At 51.5% G+C, this 27,344-nt stretch overlaps 15 protein-coding genes across 15 annotated transcripts; 6 read left to right on the plus strand and 9 right to left on the minus strand.

The window, feature by feature from the left end:
* Positions 1 to 540: 540 nt before the first annotated feature.
* On the plus strand, positions 541 to 1,472 carry N7506_002182 (ribose-5-phosphate isomerase RKI1; the record flags this gene model as incomplete). Its single annotated transcript, XM_056951478.1, has 2 exons — positions 541 to 919; positions 1,033 to 1,472. The coding sequence occupies 2 exons, from the start codon at positions 541 to 543 to the stop codon at positions 1,470 to 1,472; spliced, it is 819 nt and encodes a 272-aa protein (XP_056817393.1).
* Positions 1,473 to 1,709: 237 nt separating this feature from the next.
* Positions 1,710 to 2,920, minus strand: N7506_002183 (WD40 repeat domain-containing protein; the record flags this gene model as incomplete). Its single annotated transcript, XM_056951479.1, has 3 exons — positions 1,710 to 2,517; positions 2,593 to 2,848; positions 2,911 to 2,920. 3 exons carry the CDS (start codon positions 2,918 to 2,920, stop codon positions 1,710 to 1,712), a joined length of 1,074 nt encoding a protein of 357 aa, XP_056817394.1.
* A 170-nt stretch (positions 2,921 to 3,090) lies between these two features.
* On the plus strand, positions 3,091 to 4,285 carry N7506_002184 (GTPase GPN2; the record flags this gene model as incomplete). The annotated part of the gene is made up of 3 exons (XM_056951480.1): positions 3,091 to 3,379; positions 3,434 to 3,534; positions 3,593 to 4,285. The coding sequence occupies 3 exons, from the start codon at positions 3,091 to 3,093 to the stop codon at positions 4,283 to 4,285; spliced, it is 1,083 nt and encodes a 360-aa protein (XP_056817395.1).
* A 157-nt stretch (positions 4,286 to 4,442) lies between these two features.
* Positions 4,443 to 5,080, minus strand: N7506_002185 (Rpp14/Pop5 family protein; the record flags this gene model as incomplete). Its single annotated transcript, XM_056951481.1, has 2 exons — positions 4,443 to 4,765; positions 4,846 to 5,080. 2 exons carry the CDS (start codon positions 5,078 to 5,080, stop codon positions 4,443 to 4,445), a joined length of 558 nt encoding a protein of 185 aa, XP_056817396.1.
* A 647-nt stretch (positions 5,081 to 5,727) lies between these two features.
* N7506_002186 (uncharacterized protein) lies at positions 5,728 to 7,748 on the minus strand (the record flags this gene model as incomplete). The annotated part of the gene is made up of 2 exons (XM_056951482.1): positions 5,728 to 7,575; positions 7,614 to 7,748. The coding sequence occupies 2 exons, from the start codon at positions 7,746 to 7,748 to the stop codon at positions 5,728 to 5,730; spliced, it is 1,983 nt and encodes a 660-aa protein (XP_056817397.1).
* Positions 7,749 to 8,642: 894 nt separating this feature from the next.
* aclA (putative ATP citrate lyase subunit (Acl)) lies at positions 8,643 to 10,169 on the plus strand (the record flags this gene model as incomplete). Its single annotated transcript, XM_056951483.1, has 3 exons — positions 8,643 to 9,083; positions 9,152 to 9,961; positions 9,990 to 10,169. 3 exons carry the CDS (start codon positions 8,643 to 8,645, stop codon positions 10,167 to 10,169), a joined length of 1,431 nt encoding a protein of 476 aa, XP_056817398.1.
* Positions 10,170 to 12,308: 2,139 nt separating this feature from the next.
* Positions 12,309 to 13,661, plus strand: N7506_002188 (wax synthase family protein; the record flags this gene model as incomplete). Its single annotated transcript, XM_056951484.1, has 2 exons — positions 12,309 to 13,105; positions 13,157 to 13,661. 2 exons carry the CDS (start codon positions 12,309 to 12,311, stop codon positions 13,659 to 13,661), a joined length of 1,302 nt encoding a protein of 433 aa, XP_056817399.1.
* Positions 13,662 to 13,954: 293 nt separating this feature from the next.
* N7506_002189 (uncharacterized protein) lies at positions 13,955 to 15,273 on the minus strand (the record flags this gene model as incomplete). The annotated part of the gene is made up of 3 exons (XM_056951485.1): positions 13,955 to 14,840; positions 14,932 to 14,980; positions 15,126 to 15,273. 3 exons carry the CDS (start codon positions 15,271 to 15,273, stop codon positions 13,955 to 13,957), a joined length of 1,083 nt encoding a protein of 360 aa, XP_056817400.1.
* Positions 15,274 to 15,668: 395 nt separating this feature from the next.
* On the minus strand, positions 15,669 to 16,860 carry N7506_002190 (uncharacterized protein; the record flags this gene model as incomplete). The annotated part of the gene is made up of 5 exons (XM_056951486.1): positions 15,669 to 15,793; positions 15,841 to 16,251; positions 16,317 to 16,438; positions 16,501 to 16,737; positions 16,784 to 16,860. The coding sequence occupies 5 exons, from the start codon at positions 16,858 to 16,860 to the stop codon at positions 15,669 to 15,671; spliced, it is 972 nt and encodes a 323-aa protein (XP_056817401.1).
* Positions 16,861 to 17,035: 175 nt separating this feature from the next.
* Positions 17,036 to 18,243, minus strand: N7506_002191 (FAM50/XAP5 family protein; the record flags this gene model as incomplete). Its single annotated transcript, XM_056951487.1, has 4 exons — positions 17,036 to 17,350; positions 17,400 to 17,728; positions 17,803 to 17,947; positions 18,016 to 18,243. The coding sequence occupies 4 exons, from the start codon at positions 18,241 to 18,243 to the stop codon at positions 17,036 to 17,038; spliced, it is 1,017 nt and encodes a 338-aa protein (XP_056817402.1).
* Positions 18,244 to 18,638: 395 nt separating this feature from the next.
* On the plus strand, positions 18,639 to 19,713 carry fip1 (cleavage polyadenylation factor subunit FIP1; the record flags this gene model as incomplete). The annotated part of the gene is made up of 3 exons (XM_056951488.1): positions 18,639 to 18,782; positions 18,838 to 18,890; positions 18,939 to 19,713. The coding sequence occupies 3 exons, from the start codon at positions 18,639 to 18,641 to the stop codon at positions 19,711 to 19,713; spliced, it is 972 nt and encodes a 323-aa protein (XP_056817403.1).
* Positions 19,714 to 20,127: 414 nt separating this feature from the next.
* N7506_002193 (co-chaperone GroES family protein) lies at positions 20,128 to 20,696 on the plus strand (the record flags this gene model as incomplete). Its single annotated transcript, XM_056951489.1, has 3 exons — positions 20,128 to 20,130; positions 20,323 to 20,547; positions 20,607 to 20,696. 3 exons carry the CDS (start codon positions 20,128 to 20,130, stop codon positions 20,694 to 20,696), a joined length of 318 nt encoding a protein of 105 aa, XP_056817404.1.
* Positions 20,697 to 21,849: 1,153 nt separating this feature from the next.
* Positions 21,850 to 22,937, minus strand: N7506_002194 (uncharacterized protein; the record flags this gene model as incomplete). Its single annotated transcript, XM_056951490.1, has 2 exons — positions 21,850 to 21,945; positions 21,996 to 22,937. The coding sequence occupies 2 exons, from the start codon at positions 22,935 to 22,937 to the stop codon at positions 21,850 to 21,852; spliced, it is 1,038 nt and encodes a 345-aa protein (XP_056817405.1).
* Positions 22,938 to 23,446: 509 nt separating this feature from the next.
* On the minus strand, positions 23,447 to 24,703 carry N7506_002195 (TauD/TfdA dioxygenase family protein; the record flags this gene model as incomplete). Its single annotated transcript, XM_056951491.1, has 2 exons — positions 23,447 to 24,187; positions 24,245 to 24,703. 2 exons carry the CDS (start codon positions 24,701 to 24,703, stop codon positions 23,447 to 23,449), a joined length of 1,200 nt encoding a protein of 399 aa, XP_056817406.1.
* Positions 24,704 to 25,621: 918 nt separating this feature from the next.
* N7506_002196 (nucleoporin FG repeat-containing protein) lies at positions 25,622 to 27,307 on the minus strand (the record flags this gene model as incomplete). The annotated part of the gene is made up of 3 exons (XM_056951492.1): positions 25,622 to 26,558; positions 26,618 to 27,037; positions 27,243 to 27,307. The coding sequence occupies 3 exons, from the start codon at positions 27,305 to 27,307 to the stop codon at positions 25,622 to 25,624; spliced, it is 1,422 nt and encodes a 473-aa protein (XP_056817407.1).
* Between the last annotated feature and the right edge of the window lie 37 nt (positions 27,308 to 27,344).

The following is a 27,344-nucleotide window of genomic DNA, read 5'->3' on the forward strand; positions in this document are numbered from 1 at the left end:
AAATTGGACTATTGGCAGTCTATATGATAATTTATTCTGTAGATGCTGCGTGCCACTCCGGATCATATGAATCTATCACATTCCACAGGTCAGCTCGTCGGATCACAGCAGCAGCATTCCGAGCCCCAGTGCGCCAATGGATATAAATGTCAACAACCGATCAATGATAACTTCGCATTGAGATTTTTGACCTCTAGAGAGTAAGATTTGGCCTCCCAATTGACTCCAACGTCTGCGGTTGGACATGCCCTGCGCTTAAATTTGCCGAAGTAGGATGCAAGGAATGCCGCTCGGCCCAGTGACAGACCCCACTAGTGCATGACGTTATGTATTGGAACTAGTAACTATTTTCTGCATCTCATTGTACACAAGTCCACCGAGTATTCCAAAAGGAGCACGGAGTAAAGAGGGAACGGGGAATTAATACGAGTAGCAAGAGCACATAAAACGGGTCCCATGTTCCAACCCGCCCGCTTCTCCCCTCTTTTCTTCCGACCCCCCACACTTCTTCGCCTCCGTCCCCAAAGATTCTATTCCACCATGGCCGACCTCATTGAAGAAGCTAAGCGCGCTGCCGCTAAGGTCGCTGTTCAGAACCACTACCCCAAGGATGCCCGTTGGGTTGGTATCGGTAGTGGTACGACGATTGTGTACGTCGTCGAGGCTATCAAGGCTCTCGGCGTGGACACCTCCGCCACTAAATATGTGCCTACCGGTTACCAGTCCAAGCAGCTGATTGTCGGTGCTGGCTTGACTGCTGTTGAGTTCGATGGTATCCCCGTTGGCACTGTCTTTGATGTGGCCTTCGACGGTGCCGATGAGGTTGATGAGGATTTGAACTGCATTAAGGGCGGCGGTGCCTGCTTGTTCCAGGAGAAGATCGTCGCTCTGCAGGCCAAGGAGTTTGTCTGCGTTGCCGGTGAGTCCATTGCATATGTCACGGCTGTTCCGAAGTTTCTCTTCTAAGCACTACGGGAATTACAACGGTTGCGATCGCTTTGAACTTTGCGCATTACTGACTTTACTACCTAGACCACCGCAAGCTCCAACCCCGCCTCCTCTCAAACTGGAAGACCGTCCCCATCGAAGTCGCGCCCATCGCCGCTCACCGCGTTCTCCTCAAGCTCAAGGACCTCGGCAGTGTCAACCCGTTCATCCGAGCCTCCGCAAGTGAGAAGGAAGGTCCTCTCAAGACCGACCAGGGCTTCTTCATTATCGACGCTCCTTTCCCACCGTTGTTGATCAAGTCTGATGTTGCCGCCGGCAAGGATGTTAATGGCAAGGATGGCGTGTGGGCAGTTGAGGAGCTAGCTCGCAAGATCAATGAGATCGCGGGTGTGCTCGAGGTCGGTATCTTCCATGGACAGACCGGCCCGCAGGCTACTACCGCTGGCGGTGTTGGTGGCCAGCGGCCCGTCGCAGCCTACTTCGGTATGGCCGATGGATCGGTCTCCGTCCGTAAGGCTGAGTAGATGTGACATTGTATGGTGAACCGTGGGGGCAGCACATAAGAAAGACTACGTAGATAGATGAGAGATGATACCAAGATTTGCCTTATGTTTCAGCCTTGGAAAAACGCTAGGATCGGAGTTGGACTGCTGTGATGTTACAGATTTTTGAAGTGTTTTATGTTTTATTTGCTGTGGTATCAAAACGCTTCACTCCGAGCAGAAGAAAAAGAAAAAGAACAGTGTTTTTTGGCCCCGAGTTTATTTAGGTCCCTTTCCCTTGGCCTCTGTCTCGCCCAGTTCCCGCACAAAGATCTTCACTGTGCCCTCGGGAACATTATCGTGGCCATCTTCGAATCCGGGGCTGACTGCAATAGCCAGATGCTGGCCGCTTCCGCTGAACGCAACGGCGGACACGCTGGTCTGGTACTTCTGATATTGGCGAATACGGCGCTTTGAGATGCCGTCCCAGAGAGCGACAACTCCATCACCACCACCAGAAGCAAATGTGCCAAACACGGGGTGGAAAGCCAATGCATTGACGGGATACACAACATCAACGCCATCCTCCGCGGTTTGACGATGGCATTTGAAGGCATACTTGCGGGCCTGGGATTCGGGCGACGGGTCGAACCACTCCACTGCGACACGACCCTCGATGCTAGACGAGGCATAGCCATTGTCATCGGGCATGCAAGCAACTGCACGGGTCATGAACTTCAAGCTGCTCTCGCGGCGCTGCCAAGGCTCCACCTCCACACGGTTTCCACCGGGAACGGAGCTGTCTGTTTGCGCGGTGAGAAGAGTCAATGCCTTCAGGTCGTAGATATGCAAGGAGCGCGAGGCCATGGCGACAACCAGCTTGGTAGCAGTGATAGAGATGGAGAATGGCTTGGACGGGAGGGGAACGATAATCGGTTGGGAATCGAGATGTGAGGCAAGGTGGATGTGGAGTGTCGAGTCCCATGAGGCGGAGATAACCAGATTGTGCTCGCGACTATATACGACTTTGCACACGCCAGCTTCGTGGCTGCTAAGCACGGTTTGTTCGGCCGTGTTGAGATCAATCCTGTAGACGTTAGAATCAAAAAGGAATCGCGATGATGGCTTGGTTGCGGATCAGGTCCAATCTGGAGAGACTCACTTCCTCACATCCCAGTCCAACCCAGCTGTGTAGACCTCGTTCTCGGTCTCTCCGAAGCAGACATCTAGAACAGGCGCACGGTGCTCGAACTTCTGCAGAAGTTTGCCCTCACCAACTGCGCCATTCTCGTCACGCAGGTCATATAAGTAGACATTCTTATCCCATGACGAAGCAACGATTCGGGTAGAATTGGGGTCGGGGGAGAACTTCAGGGCCGAGATGGCATCCGTAGGTGGCGAGGCCACGGCAAATTGATCTGGAATGATGGTTATTGAAATGCCAAATTTACTGAAAATTAAGCGACGAGGGACAACCTACGAGAAGTCATGGTAAGTGAGCTGTGGAGTGTGATGAAGCTCACGTCGGAAAGCTCCTTTGGCACTTGTCGTTTTCTGCCATCGCAAACCGCCTCTGATTCCCCGCGCGTCGATAAGAAAAAAAAGACAAACGCCTGACATCACTCTTCAGCAACCAAACACATATTTGGACAGAGCCAATATGCCTTTCGCACAGCTGGTTATTGGTCCCCCGGGTGCCGGGAAATCGACATATTGCAATGGCATGCACCAGTTCCTGGGAGCAATCGGCCGACAATGCTCTATCGTCAATCTGGACCCCGCCAACGACAAAACCTCATATCCATGTGCGCTGGACGTGCGTGACTTGGTGAAGCTGGAGGAGATCATGGAAGAGGATAAGCTCGGTCCCAACGGGGGTGTTCTGTATGCCCTCGAGGAGCTTGAGCAGAACTTTGACTGGTTGGAAGATGGACTGAAGGAGCTCGGAGGTATGCATCTTGATCCTCACTGCATATTGACATGAGCTGATCTCTTGTCTTCAGAGGACTACATTCTATTCGACTGCCCTGGGCAGGTCGAGCTCTTCACACATCACTCATCATTACGAAACATCTTCTTTAAAATCCAGAAAATGGGCATACGGGTTAGTGACATGGCTTTCACGGCATCAATATGGCAAGCTAACAAATGATGTGTACCAGTTGATTGTCGTTCACCTCGTCGATTCATACACACTTACCCTCCCATCAATGTACATCTCCGCCCTCCTCCTCTCACTCCGCGCCATGCTCCAACTCGATCTCCCACACCTGAACGTCCTCACGAAAATCGATAACCTCGCCAACTACGCCCCCCTTCCTTTCAACCTTGATTATTACACAGAAGTACAGGATCTGTCATATCTGCTTCCAGAACTAGAAAACGAATCGACGCGACTATCGCACCAAAAGTTTGGTGCCCTCAATAAAACCATCATCGACCTGGTCGAGGAGTTTGGGCTCGTTGGCTTCGAAACGCTGGCCGTCGAAGACAAGAAGAGCATGATGAGTCTCCTGCGCGCTATTGACCGCGCATCGGGGTATGCCTTTGGACCTGCTGAAGGTGCCAATGATACTGTTTGGCAAGTGGCCGTCCGCGAGGGAATGGGTACTACCGATGTCCGCGATGTGCAAGAGCGCTGGCTGGATGCAAAAGACGAGTACGATGAGCTAGAGGAAGAAGAGCTGGAAGAAGAGGTCCGTCTACGCAAAGCAGCAGCCGAAGTCGAGACCAAGGGTGCAGCCGGGAGTGACGACGAGATGGACGACGATGACGGACATGCCTATGACGAGGAGGTAGAAAAGTGGAAGCAGAATATGCCGGACAGTGGCGTCCGGGTACAGCGCAAGGCCTAATTAATCTACCCTTCCACCTTGGCCTTTTGATTGGAAATGTCATACCTATTTTAGCATTAAACAAGCACCGTACAATTGGGGGGGTATCTCATTAACATATAAAACACATCAGATCTAATCTACTCATCATCCATAACCTCATCCTCACTCTCATCCATCACCGAGTCAACAACAGCAGTTCCCTTCCCCCAGCAATCCCCTCAATCAAATCCCCAAGAACGCCCCGTTCCTCAGCGTCCTTGACGCGCACAATCTCCGCCCTAGCCCGTCGAATCGCCTCTTCCTCCGCCTTGCGCATAGTCCCCGACACGCGAATGACGCGGAACACGCACCCGCGCTCACGGCCGGTTCCGCGCTTCTGCGGATTGGATGATGGTTCGGGCACGCCGGACATATATGTAATGGCAGACCAGACGATGCGGAATGCGGCGCGGGGACACCGCACTATTGCTGTTGACGTTGCGGGGGAAAGGTATTTGACTGGTGATTGTTAGTTGAAGACCCTCAATCGAATATCGAGCTTTGTTTGCAGATATTGCGTATGTGAATATGTTGCTCACTTTGAATACCGCCTGCTGATGCACCGCCGAGCTTTCCCATTCCCCAATCACCGTATAGCTCCGCTACGGATTCGCGAATCATTTTCGCGAGGAATCCTGCTGTGAGCGAGTCGGAGCTTGGGGAATGGATTGCTAGTGAGGGGTTTTGAGTAGTGGATTTGGATGCTGCAGGCCATGTTGATGGTTCTGGATAGAGGATGTCCATGAGGAGGTAGCGGTTCTTTAGGCGGACCATGGTGAAAGTGGTGTGCTGGGAGTCTGGCGGCCCTAGTCGAGTTGCTATTGGTATAGGCTCACAAATTCAAGTTTGTGGATCGAAGTCAAATCCGGGATTCTCTTGTATAAGGGTTTGAAGAAGAACACTGTTCGTCAGTTTCAAAGTTGCCCAGGTGTGTCCGAGGTTGGCTCTGGAAAAGATTGCGGTTATCGAACGATAAGGATATTTCCCAATCGGGTCCACTTTGACACCTCGACACCTGAACAGCGGGATGCAACCTTGGAAGCTCTGAAGCTCTCACGCTCACAAGTGACAATTGGGCATTTACTTCATTTCTTGAGTAGATAGACAACTTTGCAAGAGACCTACATAAGCTTGTCTACGCTGGAGGAAATATCATGCGGCAATGGCACGTTCATTATTCACCAAAGAGGTCTAGTCATCTACTGTAAAACGAATTAAATCAGGTCCGTAGCCGGATTGCACTGTTTCTTCGTGTCAATCCGTCAACTTGGTCATGCCACATGAACGCAGTACATCGATACACATAACTGCTCAGAAAACATAAAAAAAGAAAAACCAAGGGATGAACCATCCGAACTCCACCGCCCTCAAGGGACGGACTATATGCCAGCGGACGGCGCTGCAAAACGTCACAAACAAAATCACAGGTTGACCTCAACACGGCCCTCGGCACCGCCCTTCTGGAGGGTGGGGAGAAGGTAGGTGATGTCATCCCAGGGGTGGCGGTAGAGACCGGTGCGCAGGCGCTTCTGGTCGAGGTAGTGGGCAATGAGACCGATGGAGCGGCCGAGAACGAAGAGACCGTTGAGAACACCCATGCGCATGTAATCCTCGGTCTCCTCGGGGGTGAAGGCACCGCAGTTGCGGAGAAGGTCGACGAAGCAGACGGCGACACAGCCGTCGACGTTGAGAATGAGGTTGTCCTTCTTGGAGGTGGTGACGGTCTCAACGGCAATGGCGTAGTCGAGCAGCTTGGTGCTGGGGAAGTGCTTCTTGACGAACTCCTTGACGAGCTCGACACGGAGATCGGGGTTCTGGCGGGACTTGACCTTGTGGCCGATACCGGGGATGAGCTTGTTCTCCTTGCGCATGATGTCGACGAAGTCACGGGGGCTCAGGCCCTTGTCGAAGGCCTTGGTGAACTCCTCAGCGGCGCCGTCCAGGGCACCACCGAAGCGAGAACCAATGGTGAGGAGACCGGAGACGAGAGCACTGATGAGGTCCTTTCCGGCACGGGTGGTGATGATGGTGTTCATGGCACCGGACACGGCGGGACCGTGGTCGGCAGTCAGCATCAGAACCATCTCGAGGAACTTGCTGGCGTAGGGAGGCAGACGGCGGCGGAACCAGAGGAGAGACATGACACCACCGATACCGATATCCTCACGGAAGACATCGGAGATGGGCATACCGGCGTAGAGCAGCTCCTGGCCACGGTCGTCGGAGATGGTGGAGATGAAGGCAGCGGGCTTACGGACGAGACCGAGTTCCTGGGCCCAAGAGTAGTCAATGGGGATCTTGGGGACAACGGGCTCAGGGGCGGGGGTGATGGAGCCCTTGGAGACCTCGGCATCGTAGACCTGCTTCAGGGTCTGGGGAAGGTCCTCGAAGGTCTCGGGGACGTGAATGCCAGCCTCGCGCATGGCCTTGTTCTTGGCAACGGCGGTCTCGAGCTCAGAGTTGGCGGAGGCACCGGCGTGACCGAACTGGACCTCGGTCTGGAACATGCTGGCGCAGGTTCCGATAGCCCAGGCAACGATGGGCTTGGTGATGGTGCCGTTCTTGATGGCCTCAATCACACGGTACTCCTCAACACCACCGACCTCACCGAGGAGGACGAGGATCTTGCACTCAGGCTCAGCCTGGTAACGGAGCAAGTGGTCGATGAAAGTGGTACCGGGGTAACGGTCACCACCAATGGCAACACCCTCGTAGACACCGTCGGTGTTCTGGGAGATAATGTTGTTCAACTCGTTGGACATACCACCGGACTTGGAGACGTAACCGACGGAACCCTTGCGGTAGAGCTTGGAGGCGACGATGTTGTCCATCATACCACCGGTGTTACCGATCTTGTAGGAACCGGGCTTGATACCACCGACGGTGGCGGGACCAATGATGGTGATACCCTTCTCCTTGGCGGTGACCATGATCTCACGGGCACGACGCTCGGGCACACCTTCGGCGATGATGGCAATGGAGCGGATCTGGGGGTTCTCCATCAACTGCATGGTGGAGGAGTAGACGGAACGGGAGGAGGCGAAGTTGACAACGGTGTCAACGTCGGGGTGCTTGGCCATGGCCTTCTCGACATCCTGGTAGACGGGGAGGAGGGTCTCACTGGTACCCCAGTACATCTTGCTGACGAACTGGCCACCGAAAGTGTAGATGATACCGGCCACGGAGGGGGTAGTACGCTTGCAGATGAAGTCAAAGTCGAGCATGCCCTGCACGGCTCGGGGTTGCATGCCACTATTTCCCCCCGTTAGCTTGGGGCCAGGTTCAGCAGGAACAGACCAGGACTTACTATACGAAGCATCGTGTCTTGTTGTGGAAGAGGCTGTGTTGAAGGGGGAGAGAGGACCCGGCTGGGAGGAGCGAAACGGGTGATGTTGTCGTTAGCAGACTGCTGGCCGTTGCCGGCGGGGAGAGTAGAGGGCATGATGATGCTGAATGGCAATTAGTATAGAACGGGATGAGAAGAGGGCAACAACATACAATTTTAAACAAGCCGCTCAATGCGAGATAATTGGAGAGAGAGAAGAAAGGAGAAGGGGAATGAGATGGAGAAGAGGGCAGCTGTTGAGAAAAATCCGCGGGGTGAGTATTTCGGAGTACTCGTAGATACACCGTACAGCTCCTCCTGTGCCCCACCCACTTTCAATACGCAGCTCAACACTTGGCAGTCCCCAAAGTACTGGGTACCGCTAATACTGTGGCCCCACTGATCGTGTCAAAGTACCTGGTACGGTTACAGTACGGAATGCTCCGTACTCCGTGCCACATCTTGAGGGGGTTCTAGTATAGATATTATTTGCCATTGAGTAGTAAATATTATAATTATGTCGAGTCCAATGACAATGATAATGTCTATGATACATGTAGAGTACTATACACTATGTAGGATCTAGTCAGAATACTAATTGCATCTGACATGTACGCAAACAACCAGCGGTCTATCATACTCAACAAAATTTTCTAGTTGAAGCGGTATCGGCATTCCCCAAAGGCCCAAAAGTACTCAAAGTTACCCGGATTAGGGGGGGCAGCGGTGGGCGCCAGTGGAAGTACCGGGTACAAGTGGAGTGGAACTTTCCAGAGAAAGTGCTTTTTCCCAACGAAGAACCCCACCGTGATCGTCCAGCTTTGGTCTGTTCTCAACACTGGTGGGACCTGCCGAATTGTACGCTGTAAGTTCCAGCACAACTTTTTTTGGTATTGTACGCTGTACACTCCAGTATTCCCCCCCTCCTTGACTTTTCACTCTCTTTAGCATCTTCAATTCTCCTTCTCTCTTCTCCATCTCTCCTCCTCCAAACCACACCATCTACACATCATGTCCGCCAAATCTATCTCCGAGGCCGACGGCAAGGCTATCATCAACTACCACCTCACTCGCGCCCCAGTGATCAAGCCCAGCCCTCTCCCCGCCTCTACTACACACAACGCCCCTCCTCGTCTCGCCTCCCTCTACTTCCCCGATGACAAGACCGTCAAGGATGTCCTTGACCAGGCTGAGGTCTCTTACCCGTGGCTCTTGGTCCCCGGCTCCAAGTTCGTCGCTAAGCCCGATCAATTGATCAAGCGCCGCGGTAAGAGCGGTCTGCTCGCTCTGAACAAGACTTGGGCTGAGGCTCGCGAGTGGATTGAGTCCCGCGCTACCAAGGATGTCCAGGTTGAGACTGTCACTGGTGTCCTCCGCACTTTCCTCGTGGAGCCCTTCGTGCCCCACGATGCTTCCACCGAGGCTTACATTTGCATTAACTCCGTCCGCGAGGTAAGCTTTCCCCGGAATTTTTTTTAACTCCAATTGATAAGACCATAAGCTAACGGTAATTATCTTAGGGTGACTGGATCCTCTTCTACCACGAGGGTGGTGTTGATGTCGGTGATGTCGACGCCAAGGCTGAGAAGCTGTTGGTTCCCGTTAACCTCAAGCAATACCCCTCCAACGAGGAGATCGCTGCCGGTCTGCTGAGCAAGGTCCCCAAGGGTGTCCACAATGTCCTGGTTGACTTCATCACCCGCCTCTACGCCGTCTACGTCGACTGCCAATTCACCTACCTCGAGATCAACCCCCTGGTCGTCATCCCCAACGCTGACGCCACCTCCGCCGATGTCCACTTCCTGGACCTGGCTGCCAAGATTGATCAGACCGCTGAGTTTGAGTGCGGTACCAAGTGGGCTATTGCCCGCAGCCCCGCCGCTCTCGGCACCACCGCCGTCGCTACCACCGACGGCAAGGTCAGCATCGATGCTGGTCCCCCTCTCGAGTTCCCCGCTCCCTTCGGTCGTGAGATGACCAAGGAGGAGAAGTTCATCTCCGACATGGACGCCAAGACTGGTGCCTCCCTCAAGCTCACTGTCCTCAACTCCAAGGGTCGCGTCTGGACCCTCGTTGCTGGTGGTGGTGCCTCCGTCGTCTACGCCGACGCCATTGCTTCCGCTGGTTTCGTGAGCGAGTTGGCCAACTACGGAGAGTACTCCGGTGCCCCCAGTGAGGCCCAGTCCTTCCAGTACGCTCGCACCGTTCTGGACCTCATGCTCCGTGCCCCCATGCACCCCGAGGGCAAGGTTCTCTTCATTGGTGGTGGTATTGCCAACTTCACCAACGTTGCCAGCACCTTCAAGGGTCTCATTCGCGCTATCCGCGAGGTCGCCCCCCGTCCTCGTTGAGCACAAGGTCCAGATCTGGGTTCGTCGTGCCGGTCCCAACTACCAGGAGGGTCTCAAGAACATCAAGTCCGTTGGTGTCGAGCTCGGCCTGGACATGCACGTTTACGGTCCCGAGATGCACGTTTCCGGTATCGTTCCTCTCGCCCTCCAGGGCAAGAAGAGCGATGTCAAGGAATTCGGCGCATAAACGGGGTCAACCCCATATCTGATGTTTGTTATTTCTTTGCAGCGTGTGTCCGTTGCATCGGTTTGTGGTATAATGCATGGCATGACATGACTTCTTTGTTTGTTTGTTTTTTGCGGGATTCCGGGGGTCCGCGGTCACCCCGGCGTCTGTCCTGTTTTGCTGAGGCTATGGCGTTACTTCCCGCCCGGACGAAAAGACCCGGTCCTTCTGGCGCCGACGTGCTCTCCGTTGATTAGATTTCATTTTCCTATGTTCACTACCGGGGGATTTAGATCGTGTGATGTCCCGTCGGATAATATCAATGATACGAGGCATTTATTGTCCCAGTCTTCTCTGTGTAACGAGTAATGATGTTCCATCTACCTACCTGTACGGAGTACTTTTCCCCTACTAGTCAAGGGGCCTAGATGATGAGTGGCTTTGAGAAGTGTGCGTTTTGGGTCCAACGCGAAAATGAGAGCAGTCAAAAATACACTCCCAAAAATTACATGTATTGCGTAACGGTATTTTTGGGAATAAGCTCACATCCAGGAACCAGGAACCCAAGCAAGCTCCCGGACTCCACACAAGCTTCACCCCGGATTGACAGGGGTAGATCTAAGCTCAAGATTGAAAAGATAGAGTAGGGACCGTGCTGGGGTAGCTTGCAATACCGAGGATTCCAAGATTGACGTGCTTCCGCTGCCCCGAGATTAGGGCATGATAAGCACCGGACGAACGGGGGCTACTGGCACTGAGTATAAATAGAGAGCGAGGTACGTACCCGTGGTCTACCCTGATTAGGCTAAACGTCAAGTCTAGAGGATTGACTTTAAATGAACTTACAGGCTCGATTCAAAATGTTTGTTATGCGAATTCGAAGTGACTCGTTCGTTAGGGTTCATGCCATACAACTGATACACAGGTGCCGGACACTCTTCGCATTTGAAGCTTTGTGATCTTGCATCGTGCCAACGTGGGACCTTGCTAGTATTGATCCGAGGGTGACGGTCGAATTGATTGCGATGGCGTGAGTTTATACGGAATACTCCAGCTACTCAAACCCCGCAAAACATGATGATCTTTCGCGTCGTCGATTCCGGATGTCACAGGCTTCTGGTGGACGCCGCTCAATCTCCAACTTGACATTCAACCCCAGGACACCAATAGCCGAACTCTCCACTGCCTACGGAGTATATCCCAAACCCCGGTGTTGGGACAGGATGTGATTTCCCCCAACATTGGAAGTATGGTTTCCCTTTCCTGGGCTCTCATACTCAGGACAGCGATTCAGAACTGTGGAGGTAAAATGCAATTCTGATAAAAACAAGCCTTGGAATATACTCCGTACTGCCAGTCAGGAATGGGGGGAAACAACAAAACAAAACAAAACAAAACGGCGGGATCAAGCCACCATGAGTTTGCAGTGGATGAATATGGGGCGATCTACGCTCAAAGGATGCTACTGCCGTGAATGAGTGCTCACCTGCAAGGTACGAAGTACTCCGTACTCCGTACGTGTACAAGCTACTATTAAATCTCCGTCACACGATATTGTGGGGAATTCACAGAGCGATCTTTGGAGATCGTTGTGTGTTCATACCAAAACCTCGTTAGTTTGTGTACTCCGTACTTCGTCCAAGCACGGAGTATACTCCGGACGGGCCACCTCAAAACAAACGAAGTAAGGAGCAACTTTCAGTGTTCTACGGAGTATACTCCGTACATCAAGTGCAGACACTTTGTACGAGGTTCAAATTTCTCCGTGTCATTAAAATATGCAAGGAGCTCCGGATTTATGCACAATAATCTCCGCTTAAATGCACTATCGACTTTTCCAACAATTGATAGATCAACTACAAAGTACTTTGACAATGAAAAAGCAACGAGAAAGATCTGAAGATAAAACTTCATTCCAACCCCCTGGCTCAGCAACCGCCCATCTCCCGATCCTTTCACAACACCTGGGCAGTCATGGATAAACGACAATACCAAACATGTACACACCTGGTCATTTGCTACACGATTGGGACCATAATTCAAATCGCGCTCATTACTACAACACCCAAAGGGTCTCCATTACGTTACATCGGCATCCTATGCTTGATTTGGATCGTGAGCCTTATACAATATCCTGTTCAGAGCCCTAGCTATTTTGCAATGTGGACTTCAAGTGGCTGCGGCTTCAGTGTCTTTTGGGCTCTCAATCACCTATTAATCAAACCCAAAGACGGGAATGATTTCATCGACGCCAATGGAAGGCCCAAGGACTTTTTCTCACGTCTTGGGGATGCAACTCGGCTGGTCACTTCTGTGCGCGCAATCAACACACCCCAACAGGCCAAAAACACACCTTCTTGGCCGGCTTACTACGCGCAAAAAGATGGAAAGAAGATCTCCCGTGCCAGAGTCCTGACCAGAGCTCTCAATCACCTATTAATCAAACCCAAAGATGGGAATGATTTCATCGACGCCAATGGAAGGCCCAAGGACTTTTTCTCGCGTCTTGGGGATGCAACTCGGCTGGTCACTTCTGTGCGCGCAATCGACACACCCCAACAGGCCAAAAACACACCTTCTTGGCCGGCTTACTACGCGCAAAAAGATGGAAAGAAGATCTCCCGTGCCAGGTTCCTGACCAGAGAGATCTCAATCGGTCTTTGGCAATACTTGCTTCTTGATGTATTGACGTTCATGCTGATGAAAGATGCGTTAGAACGGAAAGAAAGTGGAAAGAATATCGTTTTTGGCACCGAATGGGACTTCCCTGCTGAGCAATGGGTAGAGCTCGTTATCATGAATCTCGTCGCGTGGCTAGTCGCAGCACGAACCTCAATTAGCTCCCTATATCGCCTTTCCGCGATCATTTGCGTGGCTACTGGAATTTGGCCTGTCTCGGATTTCCCACCACTTTTCAACTCCATGTCAGACGCCTACACACTGAGAAACTTCTGGGGGTTTGTATTCCTTTTTATCCCATGATTCAAGTTTATGCTAATACCTAATAGTAAATTCTGGCATCAGATGCTCCGACTCTCTTTTACGGGCGTCAGCAACTTCATTTCGCGTGATGTGCTGCGCTTGGCCAAGCCCTCGCTGGTAGAAAGATATATCAACGTATTCTTGGTATTCTTTATTTCCGGCCTTATGCACCTTCTGGCGAATCCCGTTCAAAGCATCTCCTTACGACAATCTGGTGCTATGCCGTACTTCCTGTCCTTCGTCATCGGCTATATGATCGAAGATGGCGTCGCATCATTGTGGAAGCAGATCCGTGGATCGCGGTACACCGAGGACCTTTCCCTGTGGCAAAAGACTATCGGTTTCTGCTGGGTCTTTGGCTGGATTGGAGTCTCGTCTACCTTTTACTTCGGCCCGCAAATTGGCAGACCGGAATGCGCTCCGTTTTTGGTCCCCTTCAGCATCTTGAACTCGCTTGGCCTCCCTGCCACGAGTGCTTTACTTGTCGTTGGTGGCATTCTCTTGAAACTGAAATTCAAGATCGAGATTTGATGGTGCTCAGGGTTGAATTTTCGGGCTCAAATAAGACCCCGCCAGTCCCTCTTGAAACTGCCATGTATATAAATGTCGATGATCCTAAAAACCCAGATCCAAGACTAGTGTAATAGTTACATCCAAACAAAAGAAAGAAGTGAATCAGCTTTGAAATGATCATTACCAATGCGGCATGCTCATAAGTATCCAGTGAACAACCTGTGAGCTATCTTCTGTTTTCCTAGCTCTGCCAGATTGAGTCCCCAGGGAGTTGATATTATTTTCAATTATTTTCAATGTTCCCCAAGGTTCTAAATGTCAGTCGTTGGCATGGATTTGGAGAAGCTGGCACGCCTCTCAACAACCAACGCTCCGTTGAGTGGATTATACTCCAGTAGATAAAAGCCCTTTCCAGAGCCGTTATACGGATGAACAAGCTCGAGATTCGGCTCATTATAGTGGCCCATGAACTCGAGCTCGAACTTCAACTCTGCACCAGGCTCAAGCGCATCTCGAACTTGAATCGTAAACGGCTCCGCGCGAACCACACGTCGTGTACCCTCAAGTCTGACCGACTGAAGGAAAGTCATAGGGGTCCCGTCACTTTCAACTCCAGTGAGCGTTATACGATGGCGGTCGTCTTGTGTTTCCACGTCAACCACAAGACGCCGTCGTAAAGTGAATGGTGGAATTGGCAGGCCGAGCATGTTCATCACTCTTTCCATCAGTATATCTGCTTCTGTAAAGATGCGAATACTCGTGAGATCGTCTATGGGTGTCTGCTGTAGGTTGCATATGGCAAGCTTGGCGTCTTCCTTCTGGCCAACAATTTCGGGGATTCCATTGGCTGGCGTAACAGTAAGCGAAGAGCCCAGGACAAGACACAAGTCTGCCTTTTGTGCATTCTCCCGAGCAAGGTCAAGATCACGAGCTGGCAAATTCTCGTCAAAGTTCACTATGCTGTCCAGTAGAACTCCGCCACAAAGGACGCATTTGCGACCCGTACGATGGTCATGATCACCATTTTCATAGTTAGATACAGCTCGGAAGTCTAGGACGATTAGCAGGCTTAGGTATGTAAGACATATTTTCGATGGCTGACCTCGCATATATTCTTTGTCACAATCCTTGCAGTATTCGCGATTGCTATTGCCGTGCAGCTCGGAGATCATCTCCTTAGGACTGTGAGCAAAGGTTCTATGTTTGAGTGTAGGTCAACATACCGGCAAAGTCCCGCTCCTTCTATGAAGACCATCGCAGTTCTGACTGATCAGATATTTCAACAAACCCCTGTTCTGCAACTCCACGAGGGCCATGTGAGACAAAGTAGGGATTGCCTGTAGCGTATTGGCGGTCTTGGTCTGCTTTCCTTGAGCTCGCATTGTCCAATTACCATCGGGCCCACGAAAGTCAGGTATCCCTAATGTGCAGTGTCATCAAAACTTGTTTGTAGACATTTTCTTTTAGGCGAGGTGCACTTACCAGCGGAAGTCGAGACACCGGCACCAGTAAAAGCGATGAAATGTCTGCTGCTTTTGATCTGAGATACAAGAATTGCTGCTTTCTTGTCCACCGCAGCCATGGGCTCACGGCGCTCCTTTGCTGCTACCTTTGGAGCATTATTGGCCATTTCGCTCTTGCGAGGAAGGAAACTCAGCTCGGTAATATCTAGATCAAGTGACCGGATGTGAATATCAGTATTCTTGAAGTAATTTGTCTCAATGTGATATTCGACCTTAAAATTGAGCAGTGTTGAGAGTGTTAGTTTAGGGTCCTCGGGAAACAGGGGGCCAAGTCAATGCGGCTCTGCTGCCCCCCCACATTCCCCACGATAAACGCCTAGGCCCAATACTCTCTCTTCTAGTGGCCGAGCCAGAAGTGATAGATGCTATACATTGTTTCCTATAGAACTAGGGTGAATGATCAAACCCCGATACTGCATAGTAGGTATTAACTTGGAATTTCCCACAACCTGGAACGATGAGATCTTTAACAATGCAAACATATCAGCCAATCAAATTAACATCAATTCCCAAATCGCTCCATAAGGGCATCTCCGGGTGGAAACTCGGATGTGACCGTTGGGGCTTGGGAGACATGGAGAAGACGAGTGCGATGTTGTGGAGGTGGGTTGGGCACTTTGGCTGTACCTAAAGATGTTACTTATATACCACCGCGGATAATGGGTGAGACAAACCGTTTCGACCGTCCCAACTGGGACGGGTAGAGGGTGGTGCCATTGGGTGCTCACCAGAAGTCCTCGACCTTGCTCCCTTGGAGCTACCAGTGCCACATCGTTGATGTCGGTGGAGTTGTTCGACTCCATCTTTATTAACAGGGAAAGGTGGAGTGCGCGGAAATTTGGAGCTTGACATCTGGCCTCGTGGTGAGCGTGTGGCCAATGGGATCGAAGTAGGGGGTGCGTTTAACGAGGTCAGAGTCTGAGAGACGGTGTCCGACGCCGCGGTCTGCATCCGGGAGCGCATAGCTCGTGATTTCAGAAGATTGTAGAGGTTGGTCATTTGTGACAGCTTGGTGGTCTTTTCACGACACAGGTCATTCAGCTCCTGGTTCTTTTTTTGAAGGTCATCTTGGGCTGATTGCATATCTACGTAAACAATATTGGTTAGCCTCACCAGTAGCGAACAACAGCAGCAACGAGAACAAGCATACCAGATATCTTGTTTTGCATGGCCACAATTTCAGTGTTCGCATTGTGGATGACCTTGTCCATCTGGGTGTTCAGGTTGGTGTACTTCTCCGTGAGCGACTTGGCTCGGTATTCTTGGTAGAATCTGCGAAGGGATCAGCTCTGTACACGCTTGACTCAGCACTTGATTAGACACTTTGGGCATACATTTCCTGTGTGCTCTGATATGCCCAAAACCCAAGTGCACGGCCAGCGCATTCCATAATTGTGTTGGGGTCCAGTCCGCTCAGTACACTTGTTTTGTAGTCTTCGGTAGGATTCAAGACAGTCGATACGGCGTCGTCTGGATTCAAAAGCACACTTTGACAAGCAGGACAGCGGCGGTTACTCGTGGTTGGACGGGACAGGCCAAGGGCTTCTGCGCAGCCATGGCAGAAGACATGCCTGTGGTCATTAGCATTGCCTTGGAGCAGACCCAAAGAAATCTCACGAGCAAGTCGTCACCACCGCTTTCTCCTTCAACTCTGCCCTGCATTTCAGAGAATTGCACCTCAAAGCGAAGTCCATGCTGGTGATGTGGTGTGGGGAAGATCGATCAGGAGGAGCGACTTCCTTATCTACCCCAATGTACTTGCGGCTTAGGTATAAAAGTGCCCAGGTGAGATGAAAGTGACTTGATTTGGTATTTGTCTATCGTAATTATCTTTTTAGTAATTTTCGTCATTTCGGTATTTGAGCTTTTTTAGAAGAAGAATGTATTGCCCTGTGCATCGCGCCGTGTTGAAGTCATCTTCTCCTCGAACTCTTTACCGGGCTCATACTCATGCCACAGACTGGCGGGGTATATGTGTTTGTTTTTCTCGAACCACCGTCGGTCTACGACTTTGGTCTCTGAGTAGTCCTTGTCGGCGCCCTCTAGCAGCTGATCATCACCGACGGGCTGCAAGCCACCGGGCGAATTCTCTGGGGGAGGCTGATTGGAATAATCAAACAGAAGTCCCCCGGTGCGGGAGAAACTTGGGACCTTGTTGGCGATGAAATGGTAGAATTCGTAATGCTGCATGCGTATTAGACGAGTTTGCTGGGATGTTTGAAGATAGACTCACATGTGGGACAATGATATCGCCTTTGACAAGCATCAAATCATCGACACTAACCCGCGCCCATTCCCGGCGTGTATCTTTTTTGGCCTGGGATGCGTTACTTCCACCGCGAACACCCATTTCAGCGCCGACCTTGCGACACCGGTCCAGGAAGAGCCAGACATGGTCACCCTTCTTGACTTTCACTGACCCAGCCGGTATACTAGTGCCATCGTAGAACACAAATGGGATTACGATCTCGGTGTTCTTGATGGCTTCCTGCATGATCAAAAACTCCTTCCGCAGAGTGTCGCGGGCCAGCGCGTCAGCCTCCATGGATGCCTTTGTCAAGGCTTTCGGGGAGGGGGTGCATTCGGGTTTGCTTTCATGCGTCGAGTCGCGCCATCCTCGGTGGGGGGTTTCGAACCGGAGCGTGACACGCTTGAATCGCGCGGTGTTGTGGCGGATTCCTCCCCAGTATCGTCCTGGTCATCACCGAAAGAAAGCTTGCTCTTGGCAAAAGGCTTCTTTTTCTTCTTTTTTGGGGGCCGTCGCTCCGAGGAGACGCAGATCTAATGCGCGGTGGTCAGTTTTGATATTGGAAGGATTGGAAATAACGCTTAACATACCCGTCAGTTACTTCACCCGTAGAGGGGGTTGCGCTTCTTGAGTTACCAGATGCCAGTCGGCCAAGCGACTTGTCATGCGCTTCGCGCTCCTTTTGCTCAAGCACCTCGGCGCGGCGCTTGCGAAAGTCAGAAAGATGAACGAGACCAACGGTTTGCTCTTTGAGCATCTCCTCCGCGGACACCGTTTGGCCGGCAAAGGACCGCGGAGTAGATGTGCGGCTCTCCTCCTCTTCTGCCATGCTGCGAGATGTATCAGGCCGCTCAATAAGACCACTAGAGTGTGTAAAAGCGGATGTTCAGACGGAGATCACTGACGTCTTTATCAGTCACGTGGCCTTGAATTTACGGCCATGAGAATTGAGCATGCGGTCGCGACCGTCACTGAAATCGAAAAATATGAAAAAGTGAACATGCAATGAAGGAATCTCAGAGCCCAAAAGTTCCATCTGGAATAACTTAAACTATATAGTTGAACCAGCAGATCACAAACTCTGCGACAACAGCCTACCGTTGAGCTCTTATACAACGCTGCAAACAAGTCAAACTCGGCACGCAGCGCGCAACCTGCGCCGATCTCGATCCTCTTTGACACACCTATTTGCCCAACATTTCGTGCAATCGAAAGCTAGCAACCATGGACGAAGAAGACGATGACTTCTATGACCCCGTCGATACGGTGCCGACGACCCAATCGCAGCACCCGCCTCAGAATGCCGACCAGGAGGATAACCACATGGACGACGACGAGGAAGTCGAAGAAGAAGAAGAAGATGACGACGTTCGCACAATCTCTGAGCCTATCCCTAGCTCTAAAATCTCTAACCGGCCTATAGGATGACTTCAATATCATTACAGAAGCCCCCGAAGGCGCACCACCACCAGAGCCGTAAGTTCTCTCATTGCGCGCGCCTTGCACTCTTACTCATGCCACTAGCTCTCACCCTCGCCATACAAGCTTGAGACAAGACCCCTCAAGGCCGTCTTCCACCGACCCCAGCTCTGTAGCGCCATCTGCAGTCCCTGCTGCTACACCACAGCATGGCAACGCCGCTCCGCAGCCCAGCCACCCAATCGTAGGAGCTCCGAATGAAAAGCCCGGCTCCGCCTACCCAGCTATTCACAGCTCAACCATTGACGTCAATGCGAACCCCGTTCACCCCACGACGGGGAAGCCAATTATGTCCACTGACATGGACGCCGACCTCCCTTCCGACGACAAGCCCTGGCGACGACCCGGCACAGACCTGTCAGATTACTTTAACTACGGTTTCGATGAGTTCACATGGTCAGGATACTGTCTCAAGCAACAAGGAGTGCGCCAAGAAGTTGGCAGCCAAAAGAAACAAATGGACGAAATGCAGGCTTTCATGGGCATGGGTATGCCCATGCCCGGTGCACCACCGGCTGCTCCTGCCAGCGCCCCGCCTCCCATGGCTGGCATGGCTGGTATGCCAGATATGAATCCTGATATGATGCAAGGCATGTTGGCCTCTATGATGTCCCAGGGTATAGACCCCTCTACCATGGATCCCATGGCCTTCATGCAACACGCGCAGTCAATGATGCCTGGTGGCCAACAAGCTCAACCTGGTTTCTCCGGTCAATCTCAAAACCAGGGCTTCAACCAAGGAGGCCAAGGCCAGATGGGCTATGGAGGATACGACCAACGCGGTGGCTATGGCGGACGGGGGCGTGGGCGCAGATGGTAGTCCGAGTTGCAAGCATCTGTCTCGATGATTTCAACTTGTTTTCACCTCACAAGGAATTTGACTTTTGGCGTTTAATGCATACAACAGGAATGACAATGGAGATTAACGGTTTACAAGCAGTTAGGCAACCTGATCCAAGTAAAACACCAATTGAGACTAATCGCGACATAATCACCCTATACTTGGCTTTAATAACCATGAGGGAAAAAATCCTACTGTTGAACTAGCGTAAAACCGTGGATTCGCAAGTGAAGTCCGCTAGTCCGTTTGTTTGGCCCTCGGAAAGAAGCTCATGGTCGGTCTTGGCATTCTGGAAATTTCTCCAGTCAGATCTTCTTCCCCCGGTTCCATCTTCTCCCATCTCCATCATCCCCAACCTTTGATCTCCTCATCACATTCTACTTCACAATCACAATGGTATGTGACATCCAAGACACCCCTGATGTAATATCAACATCAATTTCCCCCTCGGCGGGCTCCCATCTTCAAGTCCCAGCTCTGTCTTCTCTCGTCCCGAGGCCGAGATAGCCGAAACCCTGCGCAATGCGCGACAACGAACGAGACCAATTGTCTATATGTCTTGCAATATGCTAATTAATTGCCTTGTAGTCTATCCTCCGCAACATCAAGTCCCTCACCCCCCTCCTGGACCGCGTCCTGGTCCAGCGCATCAAGCCCGAGGCCAAGACCGCCTCCGGTATCTTCCTCCCCGAGGCTGCCGTCAAGGAGCAGAACGAGGCTCAGGTCCTCGCTGTCGGCCCCGGTCTCTTCGATAAGGAGGGCAAGCGTCTCCCCATGGGTGTCGCCGCCGGCGACAAGGTCCTCATCCCCCAGGTATGTGTCCCGTTTCCCATCACAGATGGATCGGTCCGGAAATACTAATTGAATTCCAGTTCGGTGGTAACGCCATCAAGGTCGGCGAGGAGGAGTACACCCTCTTCCGCGATCACGAGTATGTGTCCACCTCCTTACCATTGTTGTGAACAACACTAACAGCCCACCAGCATCCTGGCCAAGATCAAGGAGTAAGCAGATCGATAATTTGTCTACATCGAATGTGTCTCGCCCACTCACCCCCCCTGTCGTGTCCTCTAAGGTCTCATTCGTTGTGAATTACGAATAGACCAATGACATCTGACGTGTATTATATCGACGCGACGCGAGCTCGACCATCTCATTGATCTCAGGAACAAAGTAAAGGAACAAAAAAAAAAACACAAAAATTTATACCGAATCAGGACGGATGATCTCTACTTGGATTTACGATTGGCTGTGAACCTGCTTCTTGATTCGGCTCTGTCTTTCTAATTTTTGCATATGAGTTTTTGAAGCGCTGGATTGGCCCTGGGTCTTGCATGTCTTTGTCCACTGTACTTTTAAAATCAACAGCGGCTTACCTCCTTGTATGAACAGGGTTGGGTAGTCTAATTGCAGACTTGATCATCTCCCCTCCATTATATTCCGGTAGAACAGCGTTGTAGCTCCATGTCGTGAGAACTACTAGTCTTACCTTGAATCCGATCCGAAATAACGACATCCAAGTGAGCGATGGAGCTTTGCGGTTTTCACATGTGGTTTCAACTCCGAAAACCTCAACTCACTTGGTGTAGATGGGCACCTTGATCTGGTTGTGGAAAAGACTTTGTTTTGGCGGCTGATACAGGCCCGTCAGCTAGTTAGTTACAAGCAAGGTGCGCACCTTTTAAGAGACATCGTTATGCTCGTCTATGTAGTGAGAATTGCTCTACATTGAGTGATTCGTCTGTCATTGGACAATCTACGGAGGAGTATTGAGCCAATTTCTTGAGACTTCGAGATACCGGTCTAATTCCAAGGTTGGTAGTAAAACCTTTAGATCAAGTTTCAATTTGTTCGATATGGCTTGAGATATTGCCGCATGATCCTCCACAGTCCACAGACCCAAGGACCGAACGATGAACAGGCCCGGGTCCATATGTTCAGGGCCATTTCCACACCCTCAAACCCCCGGAAGAAAGCCTTCTCGTGCGCACCTGAGCTCGTTTCGTCTTCGGCAGAGGGTGTCGTAGGGAATCTATCTCAGAAAGTTGCTAGTTTTGTCAGTTCTGAAATATCTAATTCGAGTTATGAGACCTTACTGACATTCTGAGGAGCATCTTAAAAGTCATCAGCATCCTCAAACCCCTCAAAATAATCCAGGGCTTCCAGATTATTCAGATCGAAGGGATAGCCCAGCGCACCTTCAGGTACATTCTGTTCGAGTAAGCACATTTTACTTCGGAGACCAAAGACACAGCACATACCTGAGCATTCATCGGCGGGGGAGTGTACAGGCCACCAGAATCCGGGTTGTTGTACACATTGGCCAGCCCAAGCGACCCGGGCGCTTCACCAGTCATAGCTTCCAGGTGCTCAATAGACCTCTGCAACGCTTCGTCTGATGCCTCCATCCTCGCTCTCCAATTGTTGTGCTCCGCTATGAGCGCTCGGAGATCGATCATCTCAGGTATCGCAGGCATCGTAGGGGTGAGGGTAACCCTCTGTCCACTTGGCGCATCAGTAGGACGGACGGAATCGATCTGAGTGAGAACTGGGTTCAGGATGAGCTCTGTTGGAATTGCTTGTCCGTGGGAGTCAACGAAGCTTTGCATCATTGCTTGTGGGATAATAGGGTTCGGCATGGAATTGGGAGGAAGGACGGTACCAGGAATGAGGTCTTCATCTTCTTCTTCGTCTTCTTCTCCCTCCTCCAGTTCATCCCCCTCCGGCTCATATTCCTGCTGCTCCTCCACTTCTTCTTCTTCGTCGTCGTCGTCATCTCCAGGCGAACCAACCTGAGAGACAGAGCGCCATGGTACGAAGCCAGTTGAAAGAGGAATCCCCTCGTCTTCGTTGAAAGTGTTGAGAAAAGGCGCAGGAGCTAGATCAGATGTCTTGAGAGGGGGAAGGACACCACGCCACACGTTTCCCGAGCTTGGCTTAGGATGCATGGCTTCTCGCAAGGATGTAATATCTTCAGCTTTGGCACGCAGAGGCTGCTCCAAAACACTCATGTAGAAGTCATGATACACCTTCTTCATACGCTCTTCTGGGTTCGGGATCTTGAGGTCATCGCGAGGTGGAAGAAGAGGTTGGGGCTCACATGTTTCGTCAACGAGAGTGAGAGTAGATTTGGCAGTGCAGTCTTCGGCCAATTTGTGGTGGCGTGCATAGGTTAGCAGCCTGTTGGCGGATGGATTTTCCATGCTGGATACGACTGGAGGGAATACGCGTCGGGAATGAAATATATGAGAAAGAGGAAAGGAAAGAGAAAGGTAACTCATACGGGAGAGGAAGGGGGACCATGGTCGTCAAACATCCCAATTAGGAAAGGGCGAGTCGTGCATACTATGATCACACGCACTGCGTATTGCTGATACATGTTGCAACGGTCAGCTGGCCTGGGGTATCATAGTTGGAAGGCGACTCATAGCGAGTCAATCTATACTTGCATACGACAACTTTCGAAGCTCCCTGTTCACAGTGCATTATCAAACCATCAATACACGGAATAAACGAAGGATATAGATGCATACATAACAAGTGTGAAAAAATGATAGCTATCCACGGGTGTTGTATTCATTGTATCTTTTATACTTTCATCAATTTATACAAGAGGAAGCATGAAGATGTTGAAGAAAGAAAGAGTTCGCTCATTTTGATGTATCGCTAAAGGCTATGAAATAGAAATGGAGTGCCGTATTGGCAAGAGGACTTAGTCATTGTAGTTTGACTGGCGAGATCCATCCTTGTTAACTGCCGGCAGTCCGTACAAGGCATTCAACTCGTCCTCCTGTGAGATACCAGTCTCCTCCAACACAGGCTTTTCAGCTTGAACAGCCACACGAATGGCATGGCGGCGGTGCGGTGTGAATCCATAAGAAGCACTGTGGTTGGTAGATCGGTTATCCCAAAGGGCAACATCATCAGCACCCCATGAGAAGCGGGCGTGCATTTCCTGTGTGGTGGCAATCACATCGGTGAGGTAGCGGATGATAGCGTCACTTTCAGCAGCAGGAATGCCAATGATCTTCTTCACGAAGCCGGGGTTGAAGAAGAGACCGTTCCAGCCGGTGACAGGGTTGGTGCGGATGAGAGGGTGCACAGTGGTGACTGGTTCACGGCGCACAGGACGGCCCAGAGCTCGGGAGTCGTTGGCTTGCATGTCTGCTGAGTGGGCTGCTGTCAGGCCCTTGAGGTAGGTCTGCATGTGGGATGAAAGGACGTCATAGGCGGCGTATTGAGATGACCACAGGGTGTCGCCACCGCCTCCACGGGGTGGGCCGCTGAGGAGCTTGAGGGATGTGTAAGATGGTGGCTGCAGCTCGTAGGTCACGTCAGAGTGCCACAGGAAGCTGGGAGTGAAGAGGGCGCGGTTGTCGCCCGAGTTGTCGCCAGTGTAGACAACATGGACGTCCTCGAGACCGGCCTTGCGAGGAACTGATGTGGTTGCATGCTATGCATTGTTAGAAAAGGTACTCGAGGTATAGATCTTTTCACTGTTGGTACTAACCTTGTGCAGCTTGCCCCAGTACCTTCCGAGTGCCCGCTGGGCATCAACATCGAAGTTCTTCTGAGAACGGAAGAAAACAACACCACGGTAGGCAATCAACCGGGCGAGATCATCCTTCTGAGCATCGTCAAGTGTAGCAAGGTCCACACCCTGGATTTCAGTTCCAATCTTAGGGTTGTGATCAAAGACTCCGGTGGCGTCCCTCAACAGGTTGCGGAACTTGGGGTCACCTCGCAATCCCTTGTCTTCGTATTCTGTGTATTCAAGCGGAGCCCAATGGATGTCTGGGAAGCTGGGCAAGAAGTCATCATGTGCGTAGTTGTCGTGTTGAGTGACTGGTGTCCGGCCAGGCTGATATCCAAATTTGTTGTCGCCATTGGCGGCGATGTTCTTCTTGAGCACCGGGACAGTGAATTGTGTTGTCTCAGCCACCACGGGCTCTTCCAGTGAGGGGGCCATTGGGGATTAAGAGTGAGATATGTGACGGAGAATGCAGATGTATAGATGCAGATAGAGAGGTTGAGATATAAGTAGAATAGATCTCTTATCAGATGTAAAAACAGAGTTTAGTTAAAACCGAGAAACCAAGAGGACAGCATGACTTATGTAGATCCAAGAGCAAGTCCTTATGAGTCAACCCCGGATAACGCCATCGTCGAGTGAACGGATCTTGCATGCCCCGGAGTTCGCGGGAATTGCGCCATTTCAAAGCTGAATCACCTCAGGCGAGTAAGAATGGTCCACCGGGAGCACGAAAAATGGGGCTGCGAAGGACTTGAGACCCAACTGCGACCCATAGATCTTCTTCTCCCCCAGAATTCTGTAGAAGAAGGGGCTGATCACGTCATTTTACTGAGGCGAAACTGAATTGAAACTTGTTCGCATTTATGGAAAATTTCCAGCAATTGCTTTGAGGTTATTCTTGACCGCTAGAAGCAGGATCGAGATGGTTACAATCTAAGCCGATCCCGATAGTCCAAAGTACGTGATCGAAGTACAGGGTCTACTCCGTATACTCCGTAGAAGGACTAAAGTAAAGTGGAGGTCAAGATTAGGAATGGGCGCTAAGCAAAAACGATCACGCAAGAGTGGCGGCTTTTTGCGTTTCTTACTCAGCAGGGCCCCACAAGCCCTACTTGTCCACGTACAGTTGCAACCGTCTTGTATAGTTAACTACGTGGAATCTTCGTACAAAGATCTTCGGGTTTCTCTGACATTATCAATCAGCGGGAGATTGTCGGTAAGATCTACCATCTTATCCTACTCGTATGATCTTTGGGGCTAAAGAGCTTACTGTAGACACTGGGCGCTAAAAAGTGTTCATGTTTCCCATACGCCATAGCGTTTTAATATTACATGCTAGATAGCTCGGTGAATTTATCCAAGGTGAAACCGCGCATCTCCTGATTGCTGCCCAGAGAGATCCTGCACCTGTTCGGACACAGTGCTCAATCGGGTAGCAACACCCATGATGCCTGCCTCGACATCAGCAAGGACGGCTGCAAGTTCGTTCACAGTAGACTTCGGGGCTGCGCCAGCGCCGTCACGAGACTTGGAGCTGACAAAGTCACTGATCTGGCGGTTGAGAGTAGCTTCCACCCCGTGCAGGTGATCTTCAATCTCCTTCAGGTTTCCAGTGTATTTGCCTAGAACACCCTTCATCTCCTTGGAGCGGTGTGAGAAATAGTCAATTAGGTTGACTGGGACGCCGTTGACAGAAGTTGCGGACGCATCACCCTCGACTCCATCGGGAAGAGCGAGTGTGTTCTTGCGGCTAGAGCGCATGGACCTCTCGGGGATGTTTTGGTCTGTTCCAGACCACCAACCACCGCCATTGGACTGGTATTGCAAGGGTAGTTTCAGGGTGTCAATGGCGCGGAAGGCCACCTCAGCCTCGGCCGCGTCCCGTGTGACAAGGGTGCGAAGTCCGTCGATGTCACTAGCATCGTTCTCCAACGCATGTTGCATGGTCTCCAATTTCCCTTGCACAAACTCCACGTCATTGGGGATCGATGCACCCTGCTTTTCGATAGTGGGGAGCAGATCGCCGACTTCGTGGCACATTTTCATTTGATTCAGAATATGATTGTCGATAGCCTCGATTTGACTGCGGATCTCGTCGGCACAGCTCTCGTACTTGGTGGTGGGGAGAAGGTTGCTAACATCCACCTTGACGCCCGGGATCACCGTGTTGTTGGCCGTGCTCTGCTGGAGTGGTTGTTGTGTTGGTTGCGTGTTAGGTTGGCCGAATAAAGAGAGGGTAGGCTTCGCCGGCTGCTGCTGTTGCTGCTGCTGGGTGTTTTGACCGCCGCCGCTACGCCTAGTTAGAACCCGCAATAAGATAAACAAAAAGACGGTGCTTTAGTAACTTACAACATGCCTGTGCCCGTGGTCGACTGTCCGAGTGTCGATCCACCAAGTCCACCGAGACTGAAAGCCGGCTTAGGCTGAGTTTGAGCTGTGGATGCGCCGCCGCCGAACAGGCCGCCCGTTGATGCTTGGGTGGTGCTGGTGCCAGCGCCAGCAGTTGCGCCGCCGAATAGACTGGGAGCCGGAGCTGATGTAGTTGCAGCACCTGCGTTGGCGAAAAGGCCGCCGCCGCTGGGCGCAGATGTCTGTGTAGCTCCGAACATGCTGGATCCGGTGGATGGGGTCTGGGTGTTTGCAGCTGCGGGCGCGCCAAACAAGCTAGTTGCTGGCTTGGGCGTAGAAGCTGTGTTTCCGAAAAGACCACCGGTTGTACTCGTAGCTCCGGGGGCAGCTGTGGATGTGGATGTGGATGTGTTGTTGCCGCTGTGAAGAAGTCGTGGTCAGCTTTTCTGCCCTTCTGGTGATGGCGGCGTAGACCCCAGCCGGCAAGCCACAGAGAGTGGCTGTGGACCGAAGGTCGGAATGACGATCAATTGGACTGGATCAGAGCAAGGGGGCTTGAGAACGAAGTCTGATAGGCCCAGCTGCATGCCCGAGATCAGAGACATGCAAAGATGGGAGCACTCACAACAAAGAATTAGAGGTAGTGTTGAGAGAAAGCGCACTAGGCGCAGATGTCTTTGGGGCAAACATTATGGCGACGTGACAGTCTTTTGAGGTCCAAAACAAC

Source organism: Penicillium brevicompactum, assembly GCF_028827555.1.
Source record: "Penicillium brevicompactum strain IBT 35665 chromosome Unknown utg000001l_segment0_segment0, whole genome shotgun sequence".
NCBI lineage: Eukaryota > Fungi > Ascomycota > Eurotiomycetes > Eurotiales > Aspergillaceae > Penicillium > Penicillium brevicompactum.